Source organism: Dermacentor andersoni, chromosome 4, assembly GCF_023375885.2.
Source record: "Dermacentor andersoni chromosome 4, qqDerAnde1_hic_scaffold, whole genome shotgun sequence".
NCBI lineage: Eukaryota > Metazoa > Arthropoda > Arachnida > Ixodida > Ixodidae > Dermacentor > Dermacentor andersoni.
Window position 1 is genome coordinate 158,151,891 of NC_092817.1, and position 24,155 is coordinate 158,176,045.

General features: G+C 44.1%; 1 protein-coding gene across 4 annotated transcripts in view; it reads right to left on the minus strand.

Annotated features, from left to right (window-relative positions):
- Window positions 1-23,573, minus strand: part of LOC140217390 (uncharacterized) — a 77,032-nt gene extending 53,459 nt beyond the window's left edge. Inside the window, exon 1 of one of the 4 annotated variants that reach the window (XR_011893945.1) lies at window positions 23,316-23,565. Coding sequence is in view for 3 of the 4 variants with exons in the window: in XM_072287963.1 (XP_072144064.1) it covers window positions 23,316-23,465 (150 nt within the window). In the remaining variant the exon portion in view is untranslated. Of the gene's footprint in view, window positions 1-23,315 lie in introns of all 4 variants that reach the window. The other 3 variants (XM_072287965.1, XM_072287963.1, XM_072287964.1) reach the window with 3 other exon arrangements.
- Between the last annotated feature and the right edge of the window lie 582 nt (window positions 23,574-24,155).

Sequence of the window (24,155 nt, forward strand, 5' to 3'; positions counted from 1 at the left end):
ACTGAAATTTGGGGGTGGGGCAACTAAGGTTTGCGGGTGGGTGAACCTAAAATTTGGGGTGGGCCAACTTGAAATTTGGGGGTGCACCAACCTGAAATTTTTGGGTGGGCCAACTAGAAACGTGGCGGTGGGCCAACTGAAATTGGGGGTTATGCTTACTCATACCATAGAGTAACATAGTACACGACAAGAGTGGTCACTGGAGCCGTTTCGCAGCCAAGCTATGGAGATTCGCCAATTCATGCAGGTGTCTTTACGTATTTCCCGATAAGGTCGCTGCGACCTGGGCTACGGCTGCGGCCGTGGCTAGAACCTTGGCAGACAAGAGGACCGTACGTGTGATGCTCAGTCAGACCCTGTTACCGTCACCCGGCTCGCGACGTCGGCGGCCTCATTATGAGCTTCGCCATCACAAGGGAGCACCGAAAGCTGTCTTCACGAGTACGCCACTGGGACTCGACCTCACGTATTTGCAGCATTCTGCATTTGGAAACTGGGCACGCTAACCACTACACCACCTAACTGCCAAGATTGGTATTCGGTTAGCGTTTATTATCAAAAACGGCGGGTGCCTATACGACGGCAAGGGACGGATGCTGGGCGGTGACCCAAATCAATTGCTTGCTGCATCACACATCTCCATTCAAATTCTACTGGTTTCACAAGTTCCCGCTTATATTCACCCCACCCTCAACTGCTACTTCGCCTGCCACCTGGACTTTTATTTTTTTCATCATTTTGTCCCACGCTCCTTACCCAATGAGCCGAGACATGCTTCCACCGATGTTTGGCTCTCCTTTTTCTTAGTGAATTCAGTCATTCATTTACTCAATAAATCTTAAATTGCTGCAGAAAATAGCATCTCTTCATTTCGATAGTCACCCTCTCTCTCACCTCGACTCTCCAACTGCAAAACGATGCTGCTGTGTAATGCATATGGCTGAGCGTCACGTATACAATTTCCTAGGAATGGCCAATAGCGTGGCGTGGAATTTTCGATCGGTAAAGAGACAGTATAGTACCTTCGGTGCCACTTCCACACTCAACGCTCCGCTCCGCGAGCTACTATCAGCCGCTTCGATGGCACACCGCTCTCGGAGGAAAATATCGTGGGAACATTCCCTGAGCACTTTTCGATGCACAACAGCACCATGGCTATATTTATATCTAGGCATGGTGTTCTGGTCAAGACTCCCCATGGGTTAATTACACTTCGTTCGTCGAAGAGACAGGACGCGTCTCGAGTGAGCTCCTGAATAACACTTAGCATTTTGGTAAACCTCGCATAAATCATGGATGCGGGACCTCATACAGGTGCGACGTAATGACTACCACATTTCTCTCCAGATTTACAGCTAAATGACCTTTAAAAAGTTTCCTTGCTCATGTGTACGGCAACCAATCGGGCGGTATCATGGTTAACCTCCCTGGCTTTGTCTTTCCCATTCTTTGTTCTTTATGATGCGGCGCTTTCTTTTGTCGGTGGCCTGTCTCATGGCTCACAGGACTAAGTATGAAATGAAATGAAACCTAGCTGCGCTCGTCACGGGAAGCTCTTTTCGGAATTTCGATGGACCGACTTAAAATCTTCACTTCGTACCCAAGCCTAAATGACAACGATGCAGCCGCGGTGAGTGATGGCAGCTGGCGGGTATCAGCTAACGACGCTATTCACGCGAGAATATTGCTTAGAAGAACTCTCTGTGGGCCTAGTTGGGGCATAATTGACAAATATTTTTCAAAGCGCAACAAAGAACACGGCAAAAAAATTTTCTTCAGACAGAACTTTCGTATTTCGCGTGGCTGTGAATCAGAGTAAAGGCAAGAGGGTAACACGCCTTCTCGAAATGAAACATCTGGAATTACGCTTTGTTTGACGGTTGGCCATGCGTCAACGGCCCGTGATACGAATGACCATCGAGTCGGTATCAGCTTGAAAAGGGGTAACTTAGTTTAAATGTTTTCAAGCGGATAGTCTTTCTTAGCCTAAGAATATTTTATTGATATTTCGTTCCTTGTCATCAGGTGAAAGCGGACAAATAAACATTAAAATTGTCTTTATTCTTGAGACCTATTGTCATTTTCCAGTTGCTGTCATTTACAACATTTTAGAATAAAAAGTCAGGTGTGAATAATAAATTATTTTGCTAAGTGTGTAAACGCCCATGCAAAAAATAATTTTAGTTCATTTTCAAGCATTCACTCAAAGAAAATTCACTCAAAGCAGTTCAGAAAGAGTGAGTCAAGAATCTAACTCAGCGTTAGGCAAGCTTTCATTGAAAAAAAAAAGCACCTAAAGCACAACGATGGCTGTGTGCAAGGTCATCCATCCTCGGAATCTGATCTACTGGCGAAGGCATCGTTTCGTGAGATTTGACTGGTCTTACAATGCAGCGAAATCGCGGGTGCTCAAACGTAATCGAGAATGTATACACCAGTATTCGCTTCACACGTGCGCACTCTGATTAGATAAGTCTCTTTCGCTATTGAATGCGTGGCAACATTCTCGATATTTAAAATACATGCAAGCGCATCATGAGCTCAGCGATCACTTTGGGACAGTGGCGAGGCGCTAAAGAAAGCTCACCTGACAAAAATAATACTGTACTGTTGCTCTAAATGTTAGCCGAATTATAGTGCACGTGATAAAAGCGGCCCCAATACTTGATTGGAGATTGGCGCAGACATATCAGAATTCCAGGCTAAACACTTTCAGATTACTGGTATTTATTAAACCAGCAACCAGAAACAATGTAGTCATGTAGTCCAGGGGCAGTTCCACCACGGGCACTGCGTCGGAGCTCATATTTCACCTGATTTTACATATGTCAGCATTGCCAGAAAATCACGGTATTTTCTTCTTTAGGTCTTAACATTATACAGCCGATACAGATGCCGCAAACACTCTATCCTAATACTTCAGTACTTTTCATTCTAACGTACATGTACATGCCGCTCCATCTGTTACACAGTAGTTCAGAATAAAGCGTTACGGGACCCTGTCTCAAAAACCAGTGTTGGTGTCTGTGGCGTTGTCAGTCAGGAAATTTTTGCATATATTTAGGTATATATATACGGGGTGTTTCAGCTAATTGGGGCCGAGTATCAAAAAAACAAAGTAGACAGTACGCGTGTCTAATTGGCGCAGTATTGTTCTAAGCCATAAGGAGCACGTCATAATATTTTTTTCTAATCCGCCAAGCTGAGCAATCAACAAAGATTGCTTAATTAGTGCTTGAATTAGTACCTTTAGCGAAAAATCCTCCATACAAGAGTTTTAGTGCTTGTTCAGAAACGTCGTCTTATTTCATCACTGCTAAGATAACTGGCCTGTTTAATCAGTCTGTGCTAAGATAACAGCATTGTTTACTTTTTTCCAACATTTCATTAAAGTGCGCAGAAATCGAAAAATACCAGTGAATGCCGGCTAACGCGCCGCTCTTTTAATGCTCTCAAATGCATGTTGAACGAATTAGCAAAGGCTGCTACGAGCAAAGAGCTCGATTAAACAGGACGTCGCTGATTGCGATGGAGGTTAAGTGACAAAAGGGGGGATCCGTATTAAGGAAAAGGTTTTTTGACCAATAAAGCGGCCCCCAAGTGCGAATGGGACATGGAACTGGAGCCAGCATTTGACGCAGCGCAGGTATTTTCCTTTTCCTTTCGGACGAATGGAGAATCACGGCGCAGGGGGCGAGGGTAAAAGGGCGATGAAGAACGGATTTAAAACTATGATGCGGGTATCGGCACGCAGATTTTTGGTTTTTCGTTCGTTGCGAGAACGGACTGGCTTCGAGTATGGAATGTCTAGATCTGAAATAGTGCACTTTACTAATGAAGAACTGCGAATATCGTCCTTTCCCTCGGCCGAGCTAATGGTGATTGATGAAAAGCTGCAGGATTAGTCCACAGTTGGCATCCCGGAACTCCGGTGTTGGTTCGACAGTGGTTCAAAATTACGAAACTCTAAAGGAGACAGGCACGTTCAAAAAGCCGCGTCAGCACGTGAAGGGTGTGAATGAATCTCTCGTAACAGATATTCCGGCTTTCATGGCAGCACAACCACACGCAAGCGTACGTGACCTGAGTGATGAGACCGGTGTTTCCAGCAAAGTGTTTGGCGAGTAATCATGAGCGAAGGACTCTACCCTTACCATGTTCACTTGCATCAACAGTCGAAAGAAAAGGATTTGCAAACCCGTCTTATCTTCTACAACTGTATTTTGATACAGTTAGAAGATAATCCAGGCTGTCTGAACAACATAATCTGGTCAGATGAAACCCGCTTTTCCTGCAATTCTCAAGTGAATATTCACAACGACCATTACTGGAGCACTCAACATCCTCACTGGCTGCTGCAGTCACAACAACAAGTGCCGGCATCTTTCAGTGTTTGGTGCGGGATTTACGACGGTTCGATTATCTTTTACTCAAGACTCATTGGAGGGCGCTACGGCAGGAAAACATTGAATGGCCCACTGAGAGTTCATCTGTACCCTTCCACTAGTGCAGCTAGGGAATAGCTGGTTCGAGCAAGTTGAGGCTCCTCCGCACAGCTGCGGCGAGGCTCGAACAAAGATTGACAGAGAATTCTGTCAAGTCACGTCATGTCACGGACCAAGCCAGCTCGGACCGGTGCTTGGTCCGCTGGGCCACCGGATTTAACTCCACAATTTTTTTATATATGGGGATACATTAAAGACCATGTCTACACCAAATTACTCGAATCATGCTGCAATACGCCGCAGAAACTGTGGTGACCTAGTGTAGGTTGTGCATAGGGCTAATGGGGGGCTGCTTGAGCACAGTATGAAATTGCCCATGACGCCCTCATCAAAGCAATTCACTAATATTAGAGTATTGAACGCTCTTTGTTCCTACAGTTTATTTCTAAATCTTTCACCACTAAATACAAATGCTAAATGTGCTCTTCTAAAGGGATACGAGATACAAGCAATTAACTTTTAGATATCCAACACTGCCTACAACCAATCATGCTCTGTTACTTGCAAGTATCCAGAACAGCAATCGCATGTATTACCGATGGAAAAATAAGGGAAACTCCTGCCATGAACCATTCCCATGGTTGTTTTCATCGTGCCGTCATTCAGAATGCTGTCACTCTCGCACCCTCCATCACGTTTCTTCAACGGCCCAAACAAAAAAGAAAAATGCCTGCGCTCCGTCAAATGATGCCTCCGGTCCCATACTGCATTCGCACGTGGTGGCCGTTTTTTTGTTGAAGAATTTGTTTCTTAAGACGACATGCCCCTCTTGCCAATTAACATCCATCGCAGGAACGGACTGCCTGTGTAATCAATCGCAGTGCGTGGAGTTGCTCTTGCTAACTCGTTCAACTTACATTTGAGCGCACTAGATGTGCGGCGCGGCAGCCGGTAGTCACGTGGTATAGTTGTTTAAATTTCGTGCAAGCTAACGGAAGACTGGAAAAAGATTAATAAGGGCAGTTATTTTACCACAGATAAAATATTCTGGTGTTTCTGAAGAAGAGCCACAATTTTTGTAATGAAGATTTTTTGGTGGAGTTATTATTTATTAAGGTAACTAAGCAATCTTTGTCAAATACACTGCTTGGCTAATTGGAAAAAAAATATCATGACGTGCTCATTATTGCTCAGAACAATACTATGAAATTTGATTCGCGCAGCGCCTTGTTTTTTAAAATACATACTTGGCCCAAGTTAGCTGAAACACCTCGTATGCTATGCCTTGCAAGATGACATGCGGTATATGTGGGTTATATTGCGACACCATTCGCTCACTTAAGTTACTCATACCTTGTCTTAAATTCTTGACAAAGTTATTCCTAGTAATTTTCAGAATGATAGCCCACAAACAAACCCCATGAAACGAAACAACGACAGCGCATGCCATTTCTGTCAAATATTCTCAGCCTTGGAAGTGTCTGTGAGCCGGGACGCTATTGCTCTAGCTCAGCTGTTTTCTCCTGATTTCTGCTTACATCTTTGGAGAGCCGCCATCATTCGTGGCGCCGATGCAAGTTGCCCCCGTGCCTCTGCCGGGAATGGCGACATCAGTGGTGGCTGCGTCTAGGAAGCGAGCCGGCCTCGAGAGCGACACCAACGTTATTATTATTATTATTAATTAGTGTTTTATGGCGCAAGGGCTACAACGGCCAAAGAGCGCCAGCAACGATGTTTAGTAGTGCGGTAGAATGTTATAAACAAGTCAGTGGGTATAATGGGTCGCAATGCCTGTGACGTACTGCGGTGGCTATAAAGGCCTAGGAATTAAAAACATAAGGCTTGCATTTCTTGGGAGAATTTAAGATGATTATGTCGGATTTCGGGTAGCGTAGGGAAAATGAGTTGAAAAGCGGTAAGATATATTCCTCAAAAAATTCACATCATTAAGATAACTTAACAGGTCGAGGGGGAACATCGGCTCAGCCGATAGGAAAATGCAGGATGCATAGGTAAATTGGTGCGGTAAAGTTCAGGAAAGTATTTTTTTAGCGTGGCTTCCATGCTAGGGCATTGTATAAGAACATGGATGACTGTGAGTTGATTTCCACATCTAATGCAGACCGGTGGTTCAGTACCGGCTAGCAAGTATGAGTGTGTTGCATGTGTGTCCTATCCTCAGTCTCGACATCATTACTTCCTCCTGTCTATGCCGGTGTACAGGTGTTTGGGTAATGCAGGGTTGGATGATGTGAAGTTTGTTATTATTTTCTGTGTGCCAAGCTTCTTGCCATGCGTCACGCAGTATTCCTCGAACGACCGGTTTCATATCTGTATGTGGAACATAACTTACATCTATTTGGGGCCTTAGACCTGCTAAGGCCGCATGTGCGTCTGCCGCTTCATTACCAGGTATACTAGTATGGCCAGGTACCCAGCAGATTATAATATGTAGCCCTCTCTTGTAGGCTAAGGTTAAGCTGCTGATGAGAGTGTTTACCACCCGATTCTTTCTTTATTTTCCAAGGTGTATTGACCGGACCACACTTAAGGCATCTGTATATATTATCGATTGATTGATCTGTTCTGTTGTTATTTCTCTAACTGCGAGGAGTATAGCGTGTGCTTCAGCAGTGAAGATACTTGTGTATTTGTTTAATCTTAAATGGGCTACAAAATCTGGGCCGATTGCAGCACATGATGTTGTTTCAGCAGTTTTTGAAGCATCAGTGTAAAATTCTGGACACTTGCACTTACTCTGTAGTGATAAGAAGTGTTGTTTTATAGCGTCTTGGGGTGTATGCTTTTTGTTTGTTTCTGTGATTCAGAAGTCACAATGTATGGTGACTGATTCCCATGGTGCTACTAACTCGTTACTGTTATGTAGGTGAACGTCCGACTGCAATATGTTGTTTTCTTGACATAGCGACAATGCTTTCAATGGAAATGGCTTTGCTAATGATGGCCGCTTTGCAAAGAGGGTTTGCGTTTCTGTGCTCTTCAACATTTTGTAACACGGGTGTTCTCGGTTGGAACTAATCTTAAGTGCGTACATAAAACTACAATACTTACGCTGTCGGTCTAGGTTCCACTGATTAGCTTCTACGTGCAAACTTGGAACAGGGCTAGTACGGAATGCACCTAGGGCTAGTCGCATGCCAAGGTTATGTACAGGATCCAGGATTTTTAAAACAGAACGTGAAGCTGATTGGTGAACAGAACGTGAAGCTGAATCGATACGTGTTCTAATCAAACTGTTATACAACGAAAGCAAGCATTTCTTGTCAGTTCCCCACGACTGGTGCGAAAGATTTTCGAGGATATTCATAGTTTTTAAGCATTTCATTTTTATGTTTTTTATATGTTGCACAAACGAGAGCTTATCATCCAATATAACGCCAAGAAATTTCTGCTCCTTTTTTACACTAAGCACATGCCCGTTCATCGTAATATTCGGTTCAGGATGTATGCCTCTTTTCCGAGAAAATAACACGCATGTCGTCTTTTCTTCATTAAAGCGAAAGCCATTCTTGTCAGCCCATTTTGAAAGCCTGTTCACTCCCAGCTGAATCTGCCTCTCGCATATGGACAGATTGCATGATTTAAAGCTTATCTGTATATCATCTACATAGACTGAGTAGGATATAAATGGTGGGAGTGTTTTTTGTAGTGTGTTCATATTAACTAAGAATAGTGTGCAGCTGAGTACTCCTCCTTGTGGTACACCGTTTTCTTGCACAAAGACTCTCGACACTGCAGTTCCCACCCTTACTCTGTACTTTCGTTCGGACAGATAGTTTTTTATCATGTTAAACATGTTGCCTGACACGTCATACAACGCGAGGTCTTGCAATATGCCATACTTCCAGGAAGTGTCATAAGCTTTTTCGAGATAAAACAATACTGATAGACAGTATTGCTTATGAACAAATGCGTCTCGTATATAACTCTCAAGTAGAACTAGGCTATCTGTTGTGCACCTTCCTGGTCTAAACCCGGCTTGGTGGGGATCCATAATTCCATTGTATTCCAAAAAGTACATTAATCAGCGGTTTGTCCATTTTTCAAATACTTTACATACTAGCTTGTTAGAGCGATAGGCCTGTAGCTCTGTACACAGGAGGGGTCTTTTCCATGCTTTAATATTGGTACTACTACAGCTTCCTTCCAACAGGATGGCAATCGACCACTGCAGAAAATTTTATTGAACAGGTATAAGAGGCATTCAAGTGTTTCCTCGGGTAGGTGCTTGACCATCTCATAATTAATACTGTCTAATCCTGGTGCAGAGTTTTTGCAGTTGCGCAAAGCTATTTTTAATGCTTGCATCGAGAATGGGCAATTGTACCCATCGCTATGGGATTTTCGGAAGGAGAAGGGTATTGACTCAGCTAATTTTTTATATGTGAGGAATGCTTTTGTGTAATTCGCGCAACTCGATATGTGCTCAAAGTGTTCTCCCAAAGAATCTGCTTGCCCTTCTAATGTAGTAGCACTGTCATTTACCGCGGGCAAGGGTAGTGTGGTATTCCCCTTCAGCCTTCGAACCCTACTGTAGACTTTCTGGCTATCTTTGTATGAGTTTATTGAGCCGATATAATTTCTCCAACTAGCTCTCTTGGCTTCCCAACGAATACGTCTTCCATTTGCTTTTGCACGTTTGAAATTTATAAGGTTTTCTTCTGTTGGATATTTGGAAAACGTGCGCCATGCTTTGTTTTGTTCTTTTCGTGCTTGCTTGCACTCTTCATTCCACCAGGGCTTAGGGTTCACTATATTACCATAGGTTTGTGGTATAATTTGTTTCGCGGCATGAATAATGTGTTCAGTTATATATGTGGTCATTTCTTCAATGTCAAGCTGCCTTATGGGTACAAGCGAGTTCTTTGAATTCTGCCCAGTTTGCAGCATTTAGCTTCCACATTTTTTGGATTCACAGGTGGGTCATACGTCTGTATCGCCTCTAAGAGAACTGGAAAATGGTCGCTTCCAAAGGAGTCTGTGAGAGCTTTCCATTCAAACAATGGCAGAAGTGTTGCAGAACCAACCGCCAGATCTATTGAGGAGTAGGTGTTATGTGCAGTGCTATAATAAGTCGGGAACTTTTTGTTAAACAGGGTTGCTGCAGAGGATAGAAGGAATTTTTCAATTACGCGGCCACTTGCATCACAGCGTGAGTCCCCCCAGAGTCCACTATGAGCATTAAAATCACCAACCACAATATACGGCTCAGGAAGCTGGTCTATTAGTTTTTCAAACTCATTAATGTCGATCCGTTTGTCTGGTGGAATGTACAAAGAGCATACAGTAACAAGCCTATTAAGCAAAATAGCTCGTATGGCTACTGCCTCATAAGACGTGCTAAGTTGGAGATTTTCGCATGCAACAGTCTTTGATATTATTATTGCCACGCCACCTGATGCAGCATGTCCATCATCACGATCTTTACGAAAAATTTCAAACTGAGTTAGAAAGTTCGAGTCACTTGATTTTAAGTGTGTCTCCTGAACACAGAACACTCTAGGCTTATACGTAGATAACAATTCTTTGATGTCATCTAGGTTATGCAAAAGCCCTCTGGCATTCCATTGCCATATCTGAACACCCATTATGACAAAGGTGTTTTTGGGAGTGTTCTGTGTAGAGTGATAATATTATTTTGGTTTTGGTGGAATTATTCGAGGGTTTTTTTCTTTTTTACGTCCCTCAAGCAAGCTGCGCTTGTCTTTTGGTGCCGCTGGCACCGATGTACTTGCGTCAACCTCCATCTCCTTCTCAGAGGCGGTGGAGGCGGGGTCACGAGGCTCTGGGAGACGTGTATCGGGCCTCGGTATTTGCACAGTAATGCAGCCCTGTGAGAGCAAGGTCTGCGTGTTGTTGGATTTGGCAGCACTGGGTGCTGCCTCTGTGGGAGCAGAAGAAGTCCCCCGTGGTTCACTGTGGGTGACCAGGGCGGGCTTTTTAGGCCGTTGTGAGATGGCCCCCTGCCTCGTCACAGCGGCTAAACTTTCGTTGCTAGGAAATGTAAGTCGCTTTCGCGCTTCAGAGAAGGTAATGTTTTCATTCATCTTAAGGGCAATAATTTCTTTCTCTTTTTTCCAGATTGGGCATGACCGTGAGAATGCAGGATGATCCCCTTCACAGTTCCTGCAGTGTGATACAGCATTGCAATTATCAGATGGATGATCGTTAGAACTGCATTTGGCACACGTTAATTTTCCTCCGCATGTCTGAGAGCTGTGCCCGAACCTCTGGCATTTGAAACAACGTCTAGGATTGGGGATATAAGGCCCCACACGGATTTTCACATAGCCTGCTTCGACTGAGTCTGGTAGTGTGGTGGAGCCAAATGTAGGATTACATGTTTTGTGGGAATTTCGGTGTCATTCCGACGGATCATGATTCTTTGAACTTTGGTCACATTCTGTTCTGCAAAACCTTCAAGCAATTCTTCCTCACTTAGATCAAGCATGTCTTCATCAGAGATTACCCCACGAACACTGTTCATCGAACGGTGCGCCGTGACAGTTACTGCTATGTCACCAATGAATTTGAGGTCTGAGAGCTTTTTAAGTTGTTCTTTGTCTTTCAGTTCCAGAAGGATGTCGCCACTAGCCATCCTTGTAGCTTTGAAACCTGGGCCTAATGTGTCTCTTAGGCACTTCGAAACTTTGGAAGGAGATAGTTTTCTGGCTGTTTTATTGCCGTCACTATGGATCACATGGTACTTTGTAAAGTTGTTATAGCTCTTGAAGAAAAATCGAGTGGTTGCTTCGTCGCGCCCCCTTTTTAGAGGACGATCAGTTTGAGAAATGGGAGCAGTAGCCATAAAAGTATTTGTCTTCAGCAGCAGCGCCAGCCGCCCACCACCGAGCCCAACATGGGGACGCCACAAGGCTTGTATCTCAAGACTTGCGCACGCCAGCTGTACGCCACCGCTATAACCGTACATGGTGTAACCAAGGCTGGATAGCAACACAAGGTTAACCCTCGCCGCCACGAAATTAGAGTGAAAAAAAAAGATAAGGAAAGGAGTGGAGAGAAGGAAAGGTGCAGAAGAAAGATTATAGATGGAGAGGGGGACAGGAAAAGGCGACCACCGATTTCCCCCGGGTAGGTCAGTCCGGGGGTGCCGTCTATGCGAAGCAGAGGCCAAAGAGGTGTGTTGCCTCCGCCGGGGGGCCTTAAAGGTCCAAACACCCAGCATCGGCTCAACCTCCAGGATCCCCCTTTCCCCAGACACGGCTAAGCCGCGCACGGCTACACGCGGGAGGCTCCCACCCTCGTGTGCTCGGGTACGTGGTGAGCGACACCAACGTTGATGACGCCAGTGTATACTCGCTCAGCAGTGAGGACTTCTCCAATGACGCCTTCGGGCTTCTGCGTAGCCGCAAGGCAAAATGAAGACACATGACCAAAGCATCGCTGTCTTCAAGCTGGCCACCGGCAGGACCAGCTGGGGCTACCGCAGTGAGTGGGATTCTATTTGTATGAAAACTTGCTACCGACAACCTGAGGTGACTCAACAGACAGTTTGTATCGGTTCATATTGAAGCGGTGGCAGCAAATCAGGTCACAGGCGTTAGAATCAGCCCAAGGAAAAATGTGTTGAATATTGGTGTCACACATGAGACGGCGCTGAGAAATTTGACTAACGTTAAAGAACTTGGTGGAATAATGCTTCACTTGTACATACCCCTGGGCAGTGATTCCATTACTGGTGTCATCTACGACGTGGACCACTCGATCTCCAGTGCTGACTTGTGGATTCTAGTGAAACCTGCCGTTGATTGCGTTACCATAACCCACGTGTACCACGTCGGCATATCCCGCTGTGTGAAAATAGGTTTCAAGGGCGAAACTGTCCCTCGCACGTCAAAGTGGGAGAATTTAGGCACTCTTTGCGGCCATTTATCCCACGGCCCCTCCAATGCCGCAATTCTATGAGGATCGGACACGTGAGCGCCATGTGCGAGAACACGAGAGTTTGCTCACGCTGCAGACTCTTGTGCAGCCACGGTTCTCAAATGCACCAGTTGCCTTGGGTCCCATGATGCTTCCTGGAAGGACTGCCCTAAGGTGAAGAAGGAAAAGGCGATCTTGAAGCGGATGGCGAGAGACCGTTCGTCTAGTCGGGAAGCTGTTGCGGCCTTTAGGAAGTGATGCTTCAGACGCCGTCCGACTTCAAAGAACGTTGATGCCTCTGCGAAGAGTACGCCCCATCCGACAAAACTTCCTCCTCTGCCGCCTAGGCCTGGCGCAATGGAATCTAAATCTTACAAGGTCATTGCGGAGGGCAATACAACTTGGTTCGCACTACTAAAAGGACTGCCAAAGCCAGAACAACAGTGGCAGTCCCAACCGAAGCCGCAGCCGATGCCACAGCCGATGCCACAGGCGGAGTCGGATCCACGTCAAATGATACAGCTGCGCACCGCTGTAGAGTACACAGCGCGGGTTCCTGACAAATTTCCCGAAGAAGAACAACAAGTGGTTATGATGCTCCGGTCTCTCATGTATACTTTTCGAGTGCTCTGGAATAACCTGCACACTCCGTCAGTGCGAAGTAAAATGCAAGTGCTAGATGCTCTCAATTCAGTACTTGGAAGTCGTGAGTAAGCATCATGGCTCACCCGCAGCATTCTATTCGCACTGAAATCCATAAGGCTGTTGTTTACCTTACTAATATACTGCCACCTACTGCAACGTACTGCTGACGACCACCGGCTGCTTGGTCTTGACAGGTGACTTCAACGTACATCACCAGCCATGGGGAAGCACCAAGATTAGCTTCAGACAGCAGAATGACGGCAGCCCAATGTATCTGCGGGGCACTTGCTCGGACTTGACTCATTTCAAGGCGCTTTGCTGCGTGTGCACACATTGTTCCCTCTATCCCGCCTTCCTCTCTCTGTTACCCCTTTCCCTTCCCCTAGTGTACTGTAGCAAACCGGACGCTCGTCTGGTTGACTCCCCTGCCTTTCCGTTCCTTGCTATCTCTCTCTCTCTCTCTCTCTCTCTCAGACTTAAATATTAAAAGGAAGAAACAATACGAGAACCCTGAAAATAATGTAATGTTATGGCGCGCCTGTGCACGACCTCAGGGATCGGCCCTCGGAAGAGGCCACGTTTCTACAAGAACGCTCGTCTTCGTGCATAACGCTCGCTACCAGCATTTCCTAGTAAACATTATGGTTGCATAAGCTGCAGTTGCTGTGAAGTGCGAGAAGCAGTCAGGGCCCTGACTGCTTCTCTGATAACATTTAAAGATCCGGATCATTAAATGATATCACTTTCCACTCCTAAAGGCGAAGCTTAAGCCTACTCGAATCTTTTTTATTCGATATGGCTCCAGGAAACCAAGCGTGATGCCACCAGTGCTCAGAAATGTAATCGGGAACGCACACAATGTTCTCGTACACCTTCAGTGATGTACCTTGTCAACGAAACTGGAACTCGCCTAAGGTTCAAAGGAAATAAAACTAAAAGGAACCGTAGGTGAGTGCCAGTTGTGCCATCCTCACCTGACGATTTTTCGTCTAACTTTTGACTCTCTCACGTACCGTAGCACTGGTGTGCTTCTTCTATAATGTAGGATAATCCATTTTAAGGGCAGACGAGCACAGTTTGGTACATGCGTTTAAGTATAAACCCCGTGCAAGCAATCTTGCGCGCGACAGCGACAAGCGACGCGATGGAGATGGCTGTCGCGTTCGCTCGTCGCCTACAAGTCGCACCCCATGCGAGCGATGACTTCGAGCGACGTCTCCCCAGTGTTGCCGGTATGAGGGGAGCAATATAGATGCGGGAACTAGTGTGTCCCGTGCTTTATTAACTTAAGTTGATGTGTTTTACTGTAAAAAGCAGCATAAAATATTTCTGAAGATCTTCCAGTAGGTTCTTATCTTTGCACGTATAAAAATTCAGTCGTTTGCTCCTTCCGTGGGACAATCCGAAGTACTTGAGTTATGTACATCCAGTTCCGGCGTCGCGCTATTGGCTAGTCGCTCATTGCACTTCCAGGCGACAAGCGACAAATTCCAGATTTGCAGAACCGAGCGATCGCGCGACAAGACCGAGCGATCTGTTCAAGCGACGGCCTGATCCATCGCTCGAAGCCGTCGCTCGTCACTGTCGCGCACAAAATCGCGCCCGTGAACTTGATTTGCGGTAAGAAAACTTGTTCAAGTCTTCCCGTTTGCTTCATAAAAAGGCAACTGCAGTATCAATATGGCGGCTGTTTTTATCTGCACCAAATAATACCATTAAACCGATATAAATCTTGATGACGTCATCTTATCATTCGAGTGCTCAAAAAGTTACCTCTAGATACGCAGTAAGTTGAGAAATTGCGAAATTTGTACATCTTATTATGTTGCACTACAAGACCAGCCACCCTCTCGTTAATGCTATAGAATTCCTGTATGTCACCAGCTATATCCTCATTAATCAGGAATCCGACTCCTAGTTCTCGTCTCTCCGCTAAGCCCCGGTAGCACAGGACGTGCCCGCTTTATAGCACTGTATATGCTTCTTTTATCCTCCTTACCTCACTGAGCCCTATTATATCCCATTTACTACCCTCTAATTCTTCCAATAACACTGCTAGACTCGCCTCACTAGATAATGTTCGAACGTTTAACGTTGCAAAGTTCAGATTCCAATGATGGCCTGCCCGGTCCGGAGTCAGGGATTCTTAGCAACCTCTGCTGCGTCACAGATCTGACCGCCGAAGTCAGATAAACATATAACGATAAATAGGCGATAAACATATAGACGATAAGACGATATAGACGAGAAACGTATAGACCATAAACAGTTACAAGTAATTCTAATAATATTAATAATTATTACAAATCGAAAACAGTAGTGGTCCTAACGTGGAACCTTGAGGGACGCCAATGTTAGTGGTTTGTTGTCTGAAATAGACATTAGACACAGACACAACCTGAACTTTGTTTGATAAGTAACTTTTTAAAAGTGAGGGTGCAGCCTCACGAACACGGATAGCCTCAAGCTTATCAGAAAGAATACCGCGGTTCGAGCAGTCGAATGCCTTTTTTAGATCGATGAAAACTGAACCGGCACATATACTTCCGTAAATTATTTTTTTAATCCGTCAGTTAGATTCATGAACGCCAAATCTGTGGAGTATTCATTACGAAAGCCAAACTGGCATGAACAGAATATATTAAATTTAGTGAGATATTTCGTTAGACGCAATTCGATGAATTTCTCCAGAACATTGCCGAAAGAATGTAACATACAAATAGGGCGGTAGTTATGTATTAGTGTCCTGTCCCCTTGATTTATAGCTGGAATAAATTTACCGTGCCTAGGCTCGTTAGGAAACACACCAGTCTTGAATATCAAGTTAGTAATATAAGACAAGATAGCACAAACTAGGTGCGCAATAATTTTAATGCTAGCAGGTAGAACTTCATGAATTCCCACACTGGTGGATTTTAGGTAACATATAATCATATATTTCTGCTGGTGTTGTGAAGAATAGAAAAAACGAGTGAGGGAGACGATTGAGTTTAGTGAGTTGTGAAGAATAGGGTGTGTCATTATGAAAAATAAGGAGCTGAAGGCGTTGGCTATTTGAATAGGGGGTTATACTCAGTTATTTTACATAATTTTTTATATCTGTTCTTGTCAAAAATTACTGTTTAGAAAGGAGTTGAGGATGTTCTATTTCAATTTGGTATTATTGCCTGCTTGTAAGATATTTTGTTCAAGATATAATCGTTTTGCCACTTTTAACGTAACTTTTTATATGGGGCAAGTCATTTGGTATTAAATGGCTGGTTTTTAGTTTTTTGTACAGGTTATCACGCTTGGGAAAAGGTGCTAATAACATACCGCCTGTTGATATCCATAATCAGCCGCTCTCTCACCTGGCCTCTCCAATCGCAAAACAGTATTGCTTTATATTGCATATGGCTTGGCGTCACATATACAATTTCCCAGGAATGGCCAATAGCGCGGCGTACAATTTTCGTTGGGTGACGAGACAGTGTAGCACCTTCGATGCCACTTACACACTCAAAGCTCTGCTCCGTGAGCCACTATTAGCCGCTTCGACGGCACACCGCTCTCGGAGAAAAAGACCGTGGGAACTTGCCCTGGGCAGTTTGGGATGCACAAGACCACAAAAGATCAACTCTGCTTCTTGAAAGCGACTGCACTACGTGCGAATACTTGTGACTGTTAGCAGTTATTCCTCTTCTGTGTGTGTTCACCCTTTCTACCTTTTTATTCTTTTTGTTATCTTTCTTGTTCAATATTACTCTGTTTATTCGAATGCGTAGTATTAGCAGTATCAAAGGGGAAAAAGATGTACGCGTGTCAAGTTTCGCCAGGTGGCCATTTGGGAGAGATAGAGAGGAGACGGGACAGCTTAGAAAAGCCTGCATATATCAATTAGTAAATAAACAAATATATATATATATATATATATATATATATATATATATATATATATATATATATATATAGGCATGGTGCTCTGGTCGTGATCCTACCGTGGGTTACACTTCGCTCCTCGAAGGGACAGGACATGTGTCGAATGAGCTCCTGAACAACACTTTAGAATTTGGTAAACTTAGCATAGATCGTGGATTCGGGTCCTCATAGAAAGGCGAAATAATGTCTGCCACATTTATGTCGCATTTACAGCTAAATTACGATTAAAATTTTGTTCTCCCCATGTGTACGGCAGCCAATCGGGCGTGCCCATGGTTAACCTTGCCTTTTTCTCTTCCATTCTTTCTTCTCTATGACGTAGCGCTTTCTTTTGTCGGTGGCCTGCCTTATTGCTCTCAGGGCATATTAGAGGTTGGATTGCGCAACATTTTTACGAGACACACAGAAGAGACACACACCACAGAGCGCTCTGTGGTGTGTGTCTCTTCTGTGTGTCTCGTAAAAATGTTGCGCAATCCAACCTCTAATATGCTATACCAACACGCCCAGTCGTCAACCTTGGCAAGTCTCAGGGCATACTACGAAATGAAAAAAAAACCTAGCTGCGTTGGTTTCTGATGCACCTCACTGTGGTTTGCGTGATGTGCCGATTTGAAGTCTACATTTCGTATCCAATCCTAAATGACAATGATACAGGCAAGGTGAGTTATGGTAGCTCGCGGGTTCGAACTAACACATTTCACGCAAACTTTCATCTTATGCGTGTTGCAGAGCTGGAGTGAAAGGCAGGAGGGTAACACGCCTTCCCGAAATGAAATAATCGGAATTACAACTTGTTCGACGGTTGGACATACGTCAACGGCCCGCGATGCGAACCGCCTCGGTATCAGCTTGCAAAGGGGACACTCAGACGAAATGTTTTCAAGCCGATGGACTTACAATTATTCTAAGAATATTTTTATTGAAGTTTCCTTCCTTGCCTTCAGAGGAAAGCAGACTAATGAGCATTTCAATTTTCTTTATTCTTCAGATCTCGTGTTAGTGTCCGGTTGCTGTCATTTACAACACCTTAGATTAAGCAGCCAGTTTTTAATAATAAATTATTTCGTTAAATATATAAAGGCACACGTGAAAAAAATCCGTCCATTTTCCAGCATTCACTCAACGAAAATGTAGCACGTCTGTACTGTCACGTTGTGGTGATGTGAATAACAAGGAAGTTCAGAAAGAGTGAGTCGCGAATCAAAATCAGTGTTAAGGTGAGCTTTCGCTGGAAGAAATCAACACCTAGAGCACAACGATGGCTACGCGCAAGCTCGTCATTCCTCGGAGGCTGATCTACCGACCATGCATCGGTTATTCAGATATTAATGGCTTTACAATACATCGCCATTGTGGGCGCTCGAATGGGATCGAGGATGTATACGCCAGTATTTGCTTCACGCGCACTATCTGATTAGATAACGCTTTTTCGCTATTCAAGCGGTCCTGAAATTCTCGATATTTAAAACACATGCAGGCGCGTCTTTTGCTAAGCGAAAATTTTGGGACAGTGGTTAGATGCTACAGAGAGTTTACCCAAAAGAAAAAAAAATAATGTTCTGTTGCTTTAAATATTAGCCGAAATACAGTGCATGTGATAAAACTGGCCCCCAAGACTACACATTGGCGCCGACATACCAAAAATCAAGGCTAAACAGTTTCAGATTACTGGCATTTATTAAACCAGAATTCCATCCGTCAATGTAGCCATGTTGTCCAGATGCCAGTTCCACCACGGGCACTGCATCGGAGCTCATATTTCACGTCATCTTACATATGTCAGCATTGTCACAAAATCAGGGTATTTTTTTCTTTAGGCCTTAACATTAGATAGCCAAAATACTGGCCGCAAACATTCATCCTAATACTTCAGTACTTTTCATTCTAACGTGCATATCCACGCGCCTCAATCTGCAACAAAGTACATAAAAATAAAGCGCTGAGGGTCCCGTGTCTCAGCAAATGCTGTGTTGGCGTCGGTGGTGTTGTCAGTGAAACAGTCAAAAGCGTGGCAGTTTGGGCGAATTGGTATGTCATGACTTTTTTAGGCTTGTAGCGCAGCTCAGAATGAGCAAAAAGAAAGGCGGAAGGGGTAATGATAAGAAACGGAGAACAGATTGAGCGCTCAATCTGTTCTCCGTTCTTTTTCAGTAACCCTTCCACCTTCCTTTTCGCTCGTTCTGAGCTGCGCTAGAATCTTAAAAAAGTGAAAGAAAATTTTTGTATATATTGAGGAGTATGTATACAGAGTATTTCATTTAATCGGGTCTAGTATCAAAAAACAAACTAGGCGGTACGGGCGTCGAATCGGCGAAGTATTGTTCTGATCTATAGAAAGTACGTCATAATATATCTTCGAATCCAACAAGCTGAGTAATTAACAAAGATTGCTAAATTAACTCTTCAAATAGCAACTCTAGCAAAAAATTTTCACCACAAAAGTTGCAGCGTTTGTTCAGAAGCATCGGCTTATTTCGTGAATGCTAATTGCCCGTTTAATTAGTCTGTCCTAACGGCCTTGTTTACTTTTTTCGAGCCTTTCACTAAAGTGCGCGAAATTAAAAAAGAATACCAGTGACTGCCTGCTAACGCACCACACTTTTAGTGCCCTCAAATGTAAGTTAAACGAATAAGCAAAGGCTTCTCCGCGCACAGAAATCAATTAAACTGGCTGTCGGTGACAGCAGTGAACTTTAAGTGACAAAAGGGGTGTTCCGTCTTGAGAAAACCATTTTTCAACGAGAAAGTGGCCGCCACGTGTGAATGCGATATAGGACCGGAGCCAGCATTTGAGGCAGCGCCGGCATTTTCCTTTTCTTTTCGGATCAGTCAAGAAACGCGACACAGGGGGCGAGGGTTACACTTTGATGAAGCACGGATTTATAACCATGATGGGGTGATTGGTGCGCTATTCTTTTGGTTTTTCGTTCGGTGTGGGTAATGGACACGCTCCGAGCAGGGAAAGTCAACGTCGGCAACGACGGCCTTCACTAATGAAGAACGTGTGAATATGTTTCTCTCCGTCGGTCGAGCGAATGGAGATCGACAAAAAGCTGCTTTATTCCACAGTTGGCATCCTGGAACTTCGGCAAGTGGTTCGACAGTGGTTCGAAATTACGAAACTCTCAAGGAGAGAAGCAGGTTTAGAAAGCTGCGTCGGCGGATGAAGGGTGTGAATGGATCTTTCGTAACAGGCATTCAGGCTTTCATGACACCCCATCACCCCACAAGCATGCGTGACGTGAATGATGAAAAGGGTCTTTCCAGCAGAACCGTTTGGCGAGTGCTCAAGAGCACAGGATTTTACCCTTACCTGGATCGTTTGCATCAGTAGTTGGAAGAGAGGGATTACCAAATCAACTTGATTTCTGCAACTAGATTTTGATAGAGACAGAAGATAACGTAGACTTCCGGAAGAAGATAATCTGGTCCGTCGAAGCCCCTTGCAATCCTCAAGTCAATATTTAGAACAGCCATTACTGAAGCGCTGAAAATCCTCACTGGCTGTTGCAGTCACATCACCAAGTGCCGTGGTCTCTCAGTGTTTCGCGTGGGATTTAAGATGGCGGGACTATTGGCAGGGTCTTTTTTGACGAAACACTCACTTTAGCAGAGATAAAATAAAGCCATGTTTCTGAGCAACCGCTCCAGCTTTTGTATTTATGTTGTTGCTAGAGTTAGTATTAGAAACATAAATCAGCACTCTTTGTTAATGGCTCAGCTTGGCGGATAAGAAAAAAATATTACGCGTTCCATATGGCTCAGAACAACACTGTGCCAATTCGGCACGCGTAGCGCCAAAATCTTTTTTTTTTTTTTAATGCTGGGCCCAAGTTAGCTAAAATACCCTGTATGCTAGGCTTTGCTAGGTGACATGCGGTATATACGGGTTATGGTGCCATACCATTCCCTCGTCAACGTTGCTTATACCTTGTCTTCCGTTCTTGACAAACTTATTCCTGGGAACACCGAAACCGCACGCCTTTTATGTCAAATCTTGTCAGACCTAAATATTATATGTACGAAACAATAACAGAACCCTGAAAATGATGTAATTTTTTTACGCGGCTGTGCAACGACCTGCGGGATCGGCCAACGCAAGAGGCCGCGTTTTTATCTGAACGCTCGTCTTTGGGCTTAACACTCGCCGCCAGGGTATCCCAGTAAACATTACTGTAACATAAGCTGCAGTTTCCGGGAAGCGTGAGAAGCAGTCAGGGATCTTTATATGTTATCGTCTTTCACTCTTAAACGCGAAGCTTAAGCGTACTCCAATTCTTTTTATTAGAAATGACGCCAGGAAACAAAGCCTGACATCACCAGTGCTCAGATATGTAATCGCGAACACCATACAATGTTCTCGCACACCTTTGGTAGTGGACCTTGTCAAATAAACTGGCGCTCGCCTAAGGTTACCAGGAAATAAAGGCAAAAAGAAAGCTAAGCGACTGCCAGGTTATTTGACAATGTATCACTATCGCTAGATGAGTTTTCGTCGAACTTTGGACTCTGTGATCTGCCGTAGCGCTTCTCAGATGATTCTTGTATACTGTAGGATAATTCATTCTAAAGCCAGAAGTGCACAGTTTTCCAAATGCGTTTAAGCTCATAAACTTGATTTGCGCCAACAAAACCTCTCGAAGCTTTCACAATTGCTTCATAAGAAGGCTGCTATACCATCAATATGCCGGCTGTCTTTACCTGCACCAAATAAGAATATTAAACTAATTTAAATATTAGTAACACCATTTCATCATTTCATCAATACTGGTAACCTTTAGATACGGAGTAAGTTGAGAAATTCTGCGTGATAATAAATTTTTAACTACTGTGCGGAGGTGGCTAAAGAAAAATAGCACTTTTAAGCCCGTCCTCGAGATTATCCAGTCGGGCGAAGAAATTTCGTTTAAACATGCTTCTGTAAGAGCTATGCGAACAACTATTTTCGAATTGGACGCTCTTGGAAAGCGGAACTGATGCAGAAGAATAACGTCCCTAAAGGCCAACGTGACCGCACCTAGCCTTTTGTGATGTCATCTATAACATGGCTCTTTGAGCACATTCCTTGTGGCCAGTCCGCTTTCGACATTTATAAATTCTGGTTTTTCGAAGGCAAGCAGTTTGAAGTCTTAATATAAATATAGCAGTGTGCTAGTGCCGCCAAAAGCTTGCTTGGTCGCAGAAGCCATGCATGATGCAATGATGGTGCAGCTTTAGCGCGTCGCTGGCATTAAGACAATAGGCTACCGCCGCACGTAGGAAGACAGCGAAGTTGAACAGCTAGGTAAGTCCTCCCGGAGACGTCAAGAGGGTGATGGTGCCACCTTGACGAATTCTGGCGTGGCAATCTTGGCGTGTTCAGTGCTTTCTTTTATCGGTTTGTTGTTCAGACGGAGATAACTCTATAAATACAGTGTCATTCCTTCTTATCTCATGCATTTAAATATGAGTTTCAATAAACTATATATGCCATTCTTTCCCAAGAGTAGGTCTAAGCAGGTAATTGCGCGCTCGCTCACTAGCTCAGACACACACACATATAGAGTGAGATACAACACATGTTCGCCCGCATACACACACGCGCCCACGCATGCACAGATGCACAAAACAGTCACAGAGGTACTTAAGCATCCTTAAAAGCATTATGGGCGTGTTGACTCTGTCGAATTTTATACATTCTTAAAATGTTTGCACCCGTTGGGGCTTGTTCCACAATGATAATTTCCATCTATCTTGCGCTCATTTCCTTTCTTTAATGCTGCGAGCCCGGTACTTCCTGGTCACGAACGGCATGCACGTTATCAGCATAACATAGTGTTTTCAACAGAGTCCAAGAAATTAAGCGCAAGTAAGATGGATGACGATTATTGTTGTGTCATGTCACATTGTCACATGACGTCATTACTTGCTCAAGTGATTTTGAACTTTAAGGTTCTTAGTTGGTCACGGGACTATGTAATCACTTGGTAAAGTGCTCGAATTGGGAAAAGTCAATTTCGAGGGCGGGCTACCCAAATTTTTAGAGTTGGGAAAGGCAATTTTGCGAGTCGGCCAGATCGCTTTTGAGAGCGCATCAACTGAGTTTTCGAATTAAGCAAAGTCAATTTACAGAAGGGTCACCCAAATTTTCGGGGTGGTCCAAGGGGATTTTGGGAGTGGGCCAAGTCTATTTCGAACATGAGTCAGCTCAATTTTCGAACTGGGTGAAGTCAATTTTGAGAATGGCCCACCCAAATTTTGCGGGTGGGCCGAGTCAACTGAAGCTTGAAAGAAAGTCCGCAAAATACAAGAACGTGCCGCGCGACTGGTCGCACGGCGTCAGATTTTCTTTACCTTGTTTCACAGAGATTACATGCAAGGTTACCTTTGGAAAAAGGCCATACGTGCTGCTGCACTCACCTTTGTGATGTTTTGATATGTATAGTAGTTTTCATCAAAGTCAATGCGAGTTTCTCCATATTGGCTTTGAGAACTTTCTTGAAGCAGGCTAACAGAAATGAGTATAGCAACAGTATAAGACATTATTGCGCTTTTGGGTGCTACCTTCATTCTTTCAGTACAATATCGTCAGGTCTCACTATAGCTGTTGGGAAAAGGGGGCATCATGCTGCTCCTTTTATACTTGGTCTGTTATGGAGTGGGAGACGTCAAAGACAAGTAAACCACAAAAGGCTGCTGCATGCGTAAAAGAGCACATTGTTTTCACAATGTTCGTTGTACGCATGCGCAGCTGTTAATATCAGCCTGAACAGACAAACAACAATTGCACAAATAACGATTAGGTGAGAACGTTCGTCTATTTATTACGACAATGAAGCACTCGATCTTCTGACTTTGAATATTTACGTTTTAGTTGGATGAGTCAACGTTATTCTATCCTTGTAGCGGTATGTGTGACGGCTATAACAATTGAAAAACAAGTCTAACACTCACGATTAAGAAAGGCCATGTGCTTCAGCCTCACTAGAAATTAGTTTTTTCTAAAACACGTGGAACCAATACACAGTGTAAAATTGTGTTCGAAATCTATATATTTTTCTTATAACGTTGGTTTTACGGCAATATATCACTTTACTTAACGTAAATAGCTTGAAGATTTCATTCAGCTTACAACATTGTGGTGTCTTGCGTATACACAACACATCAAAAGCTAATAAATTAAAATACAAGTGCCAACACCTTACAGAAGTGTAAGGTGTTAGCACTTGTATAACGCTATAGAAAATGTAAATCCACTAT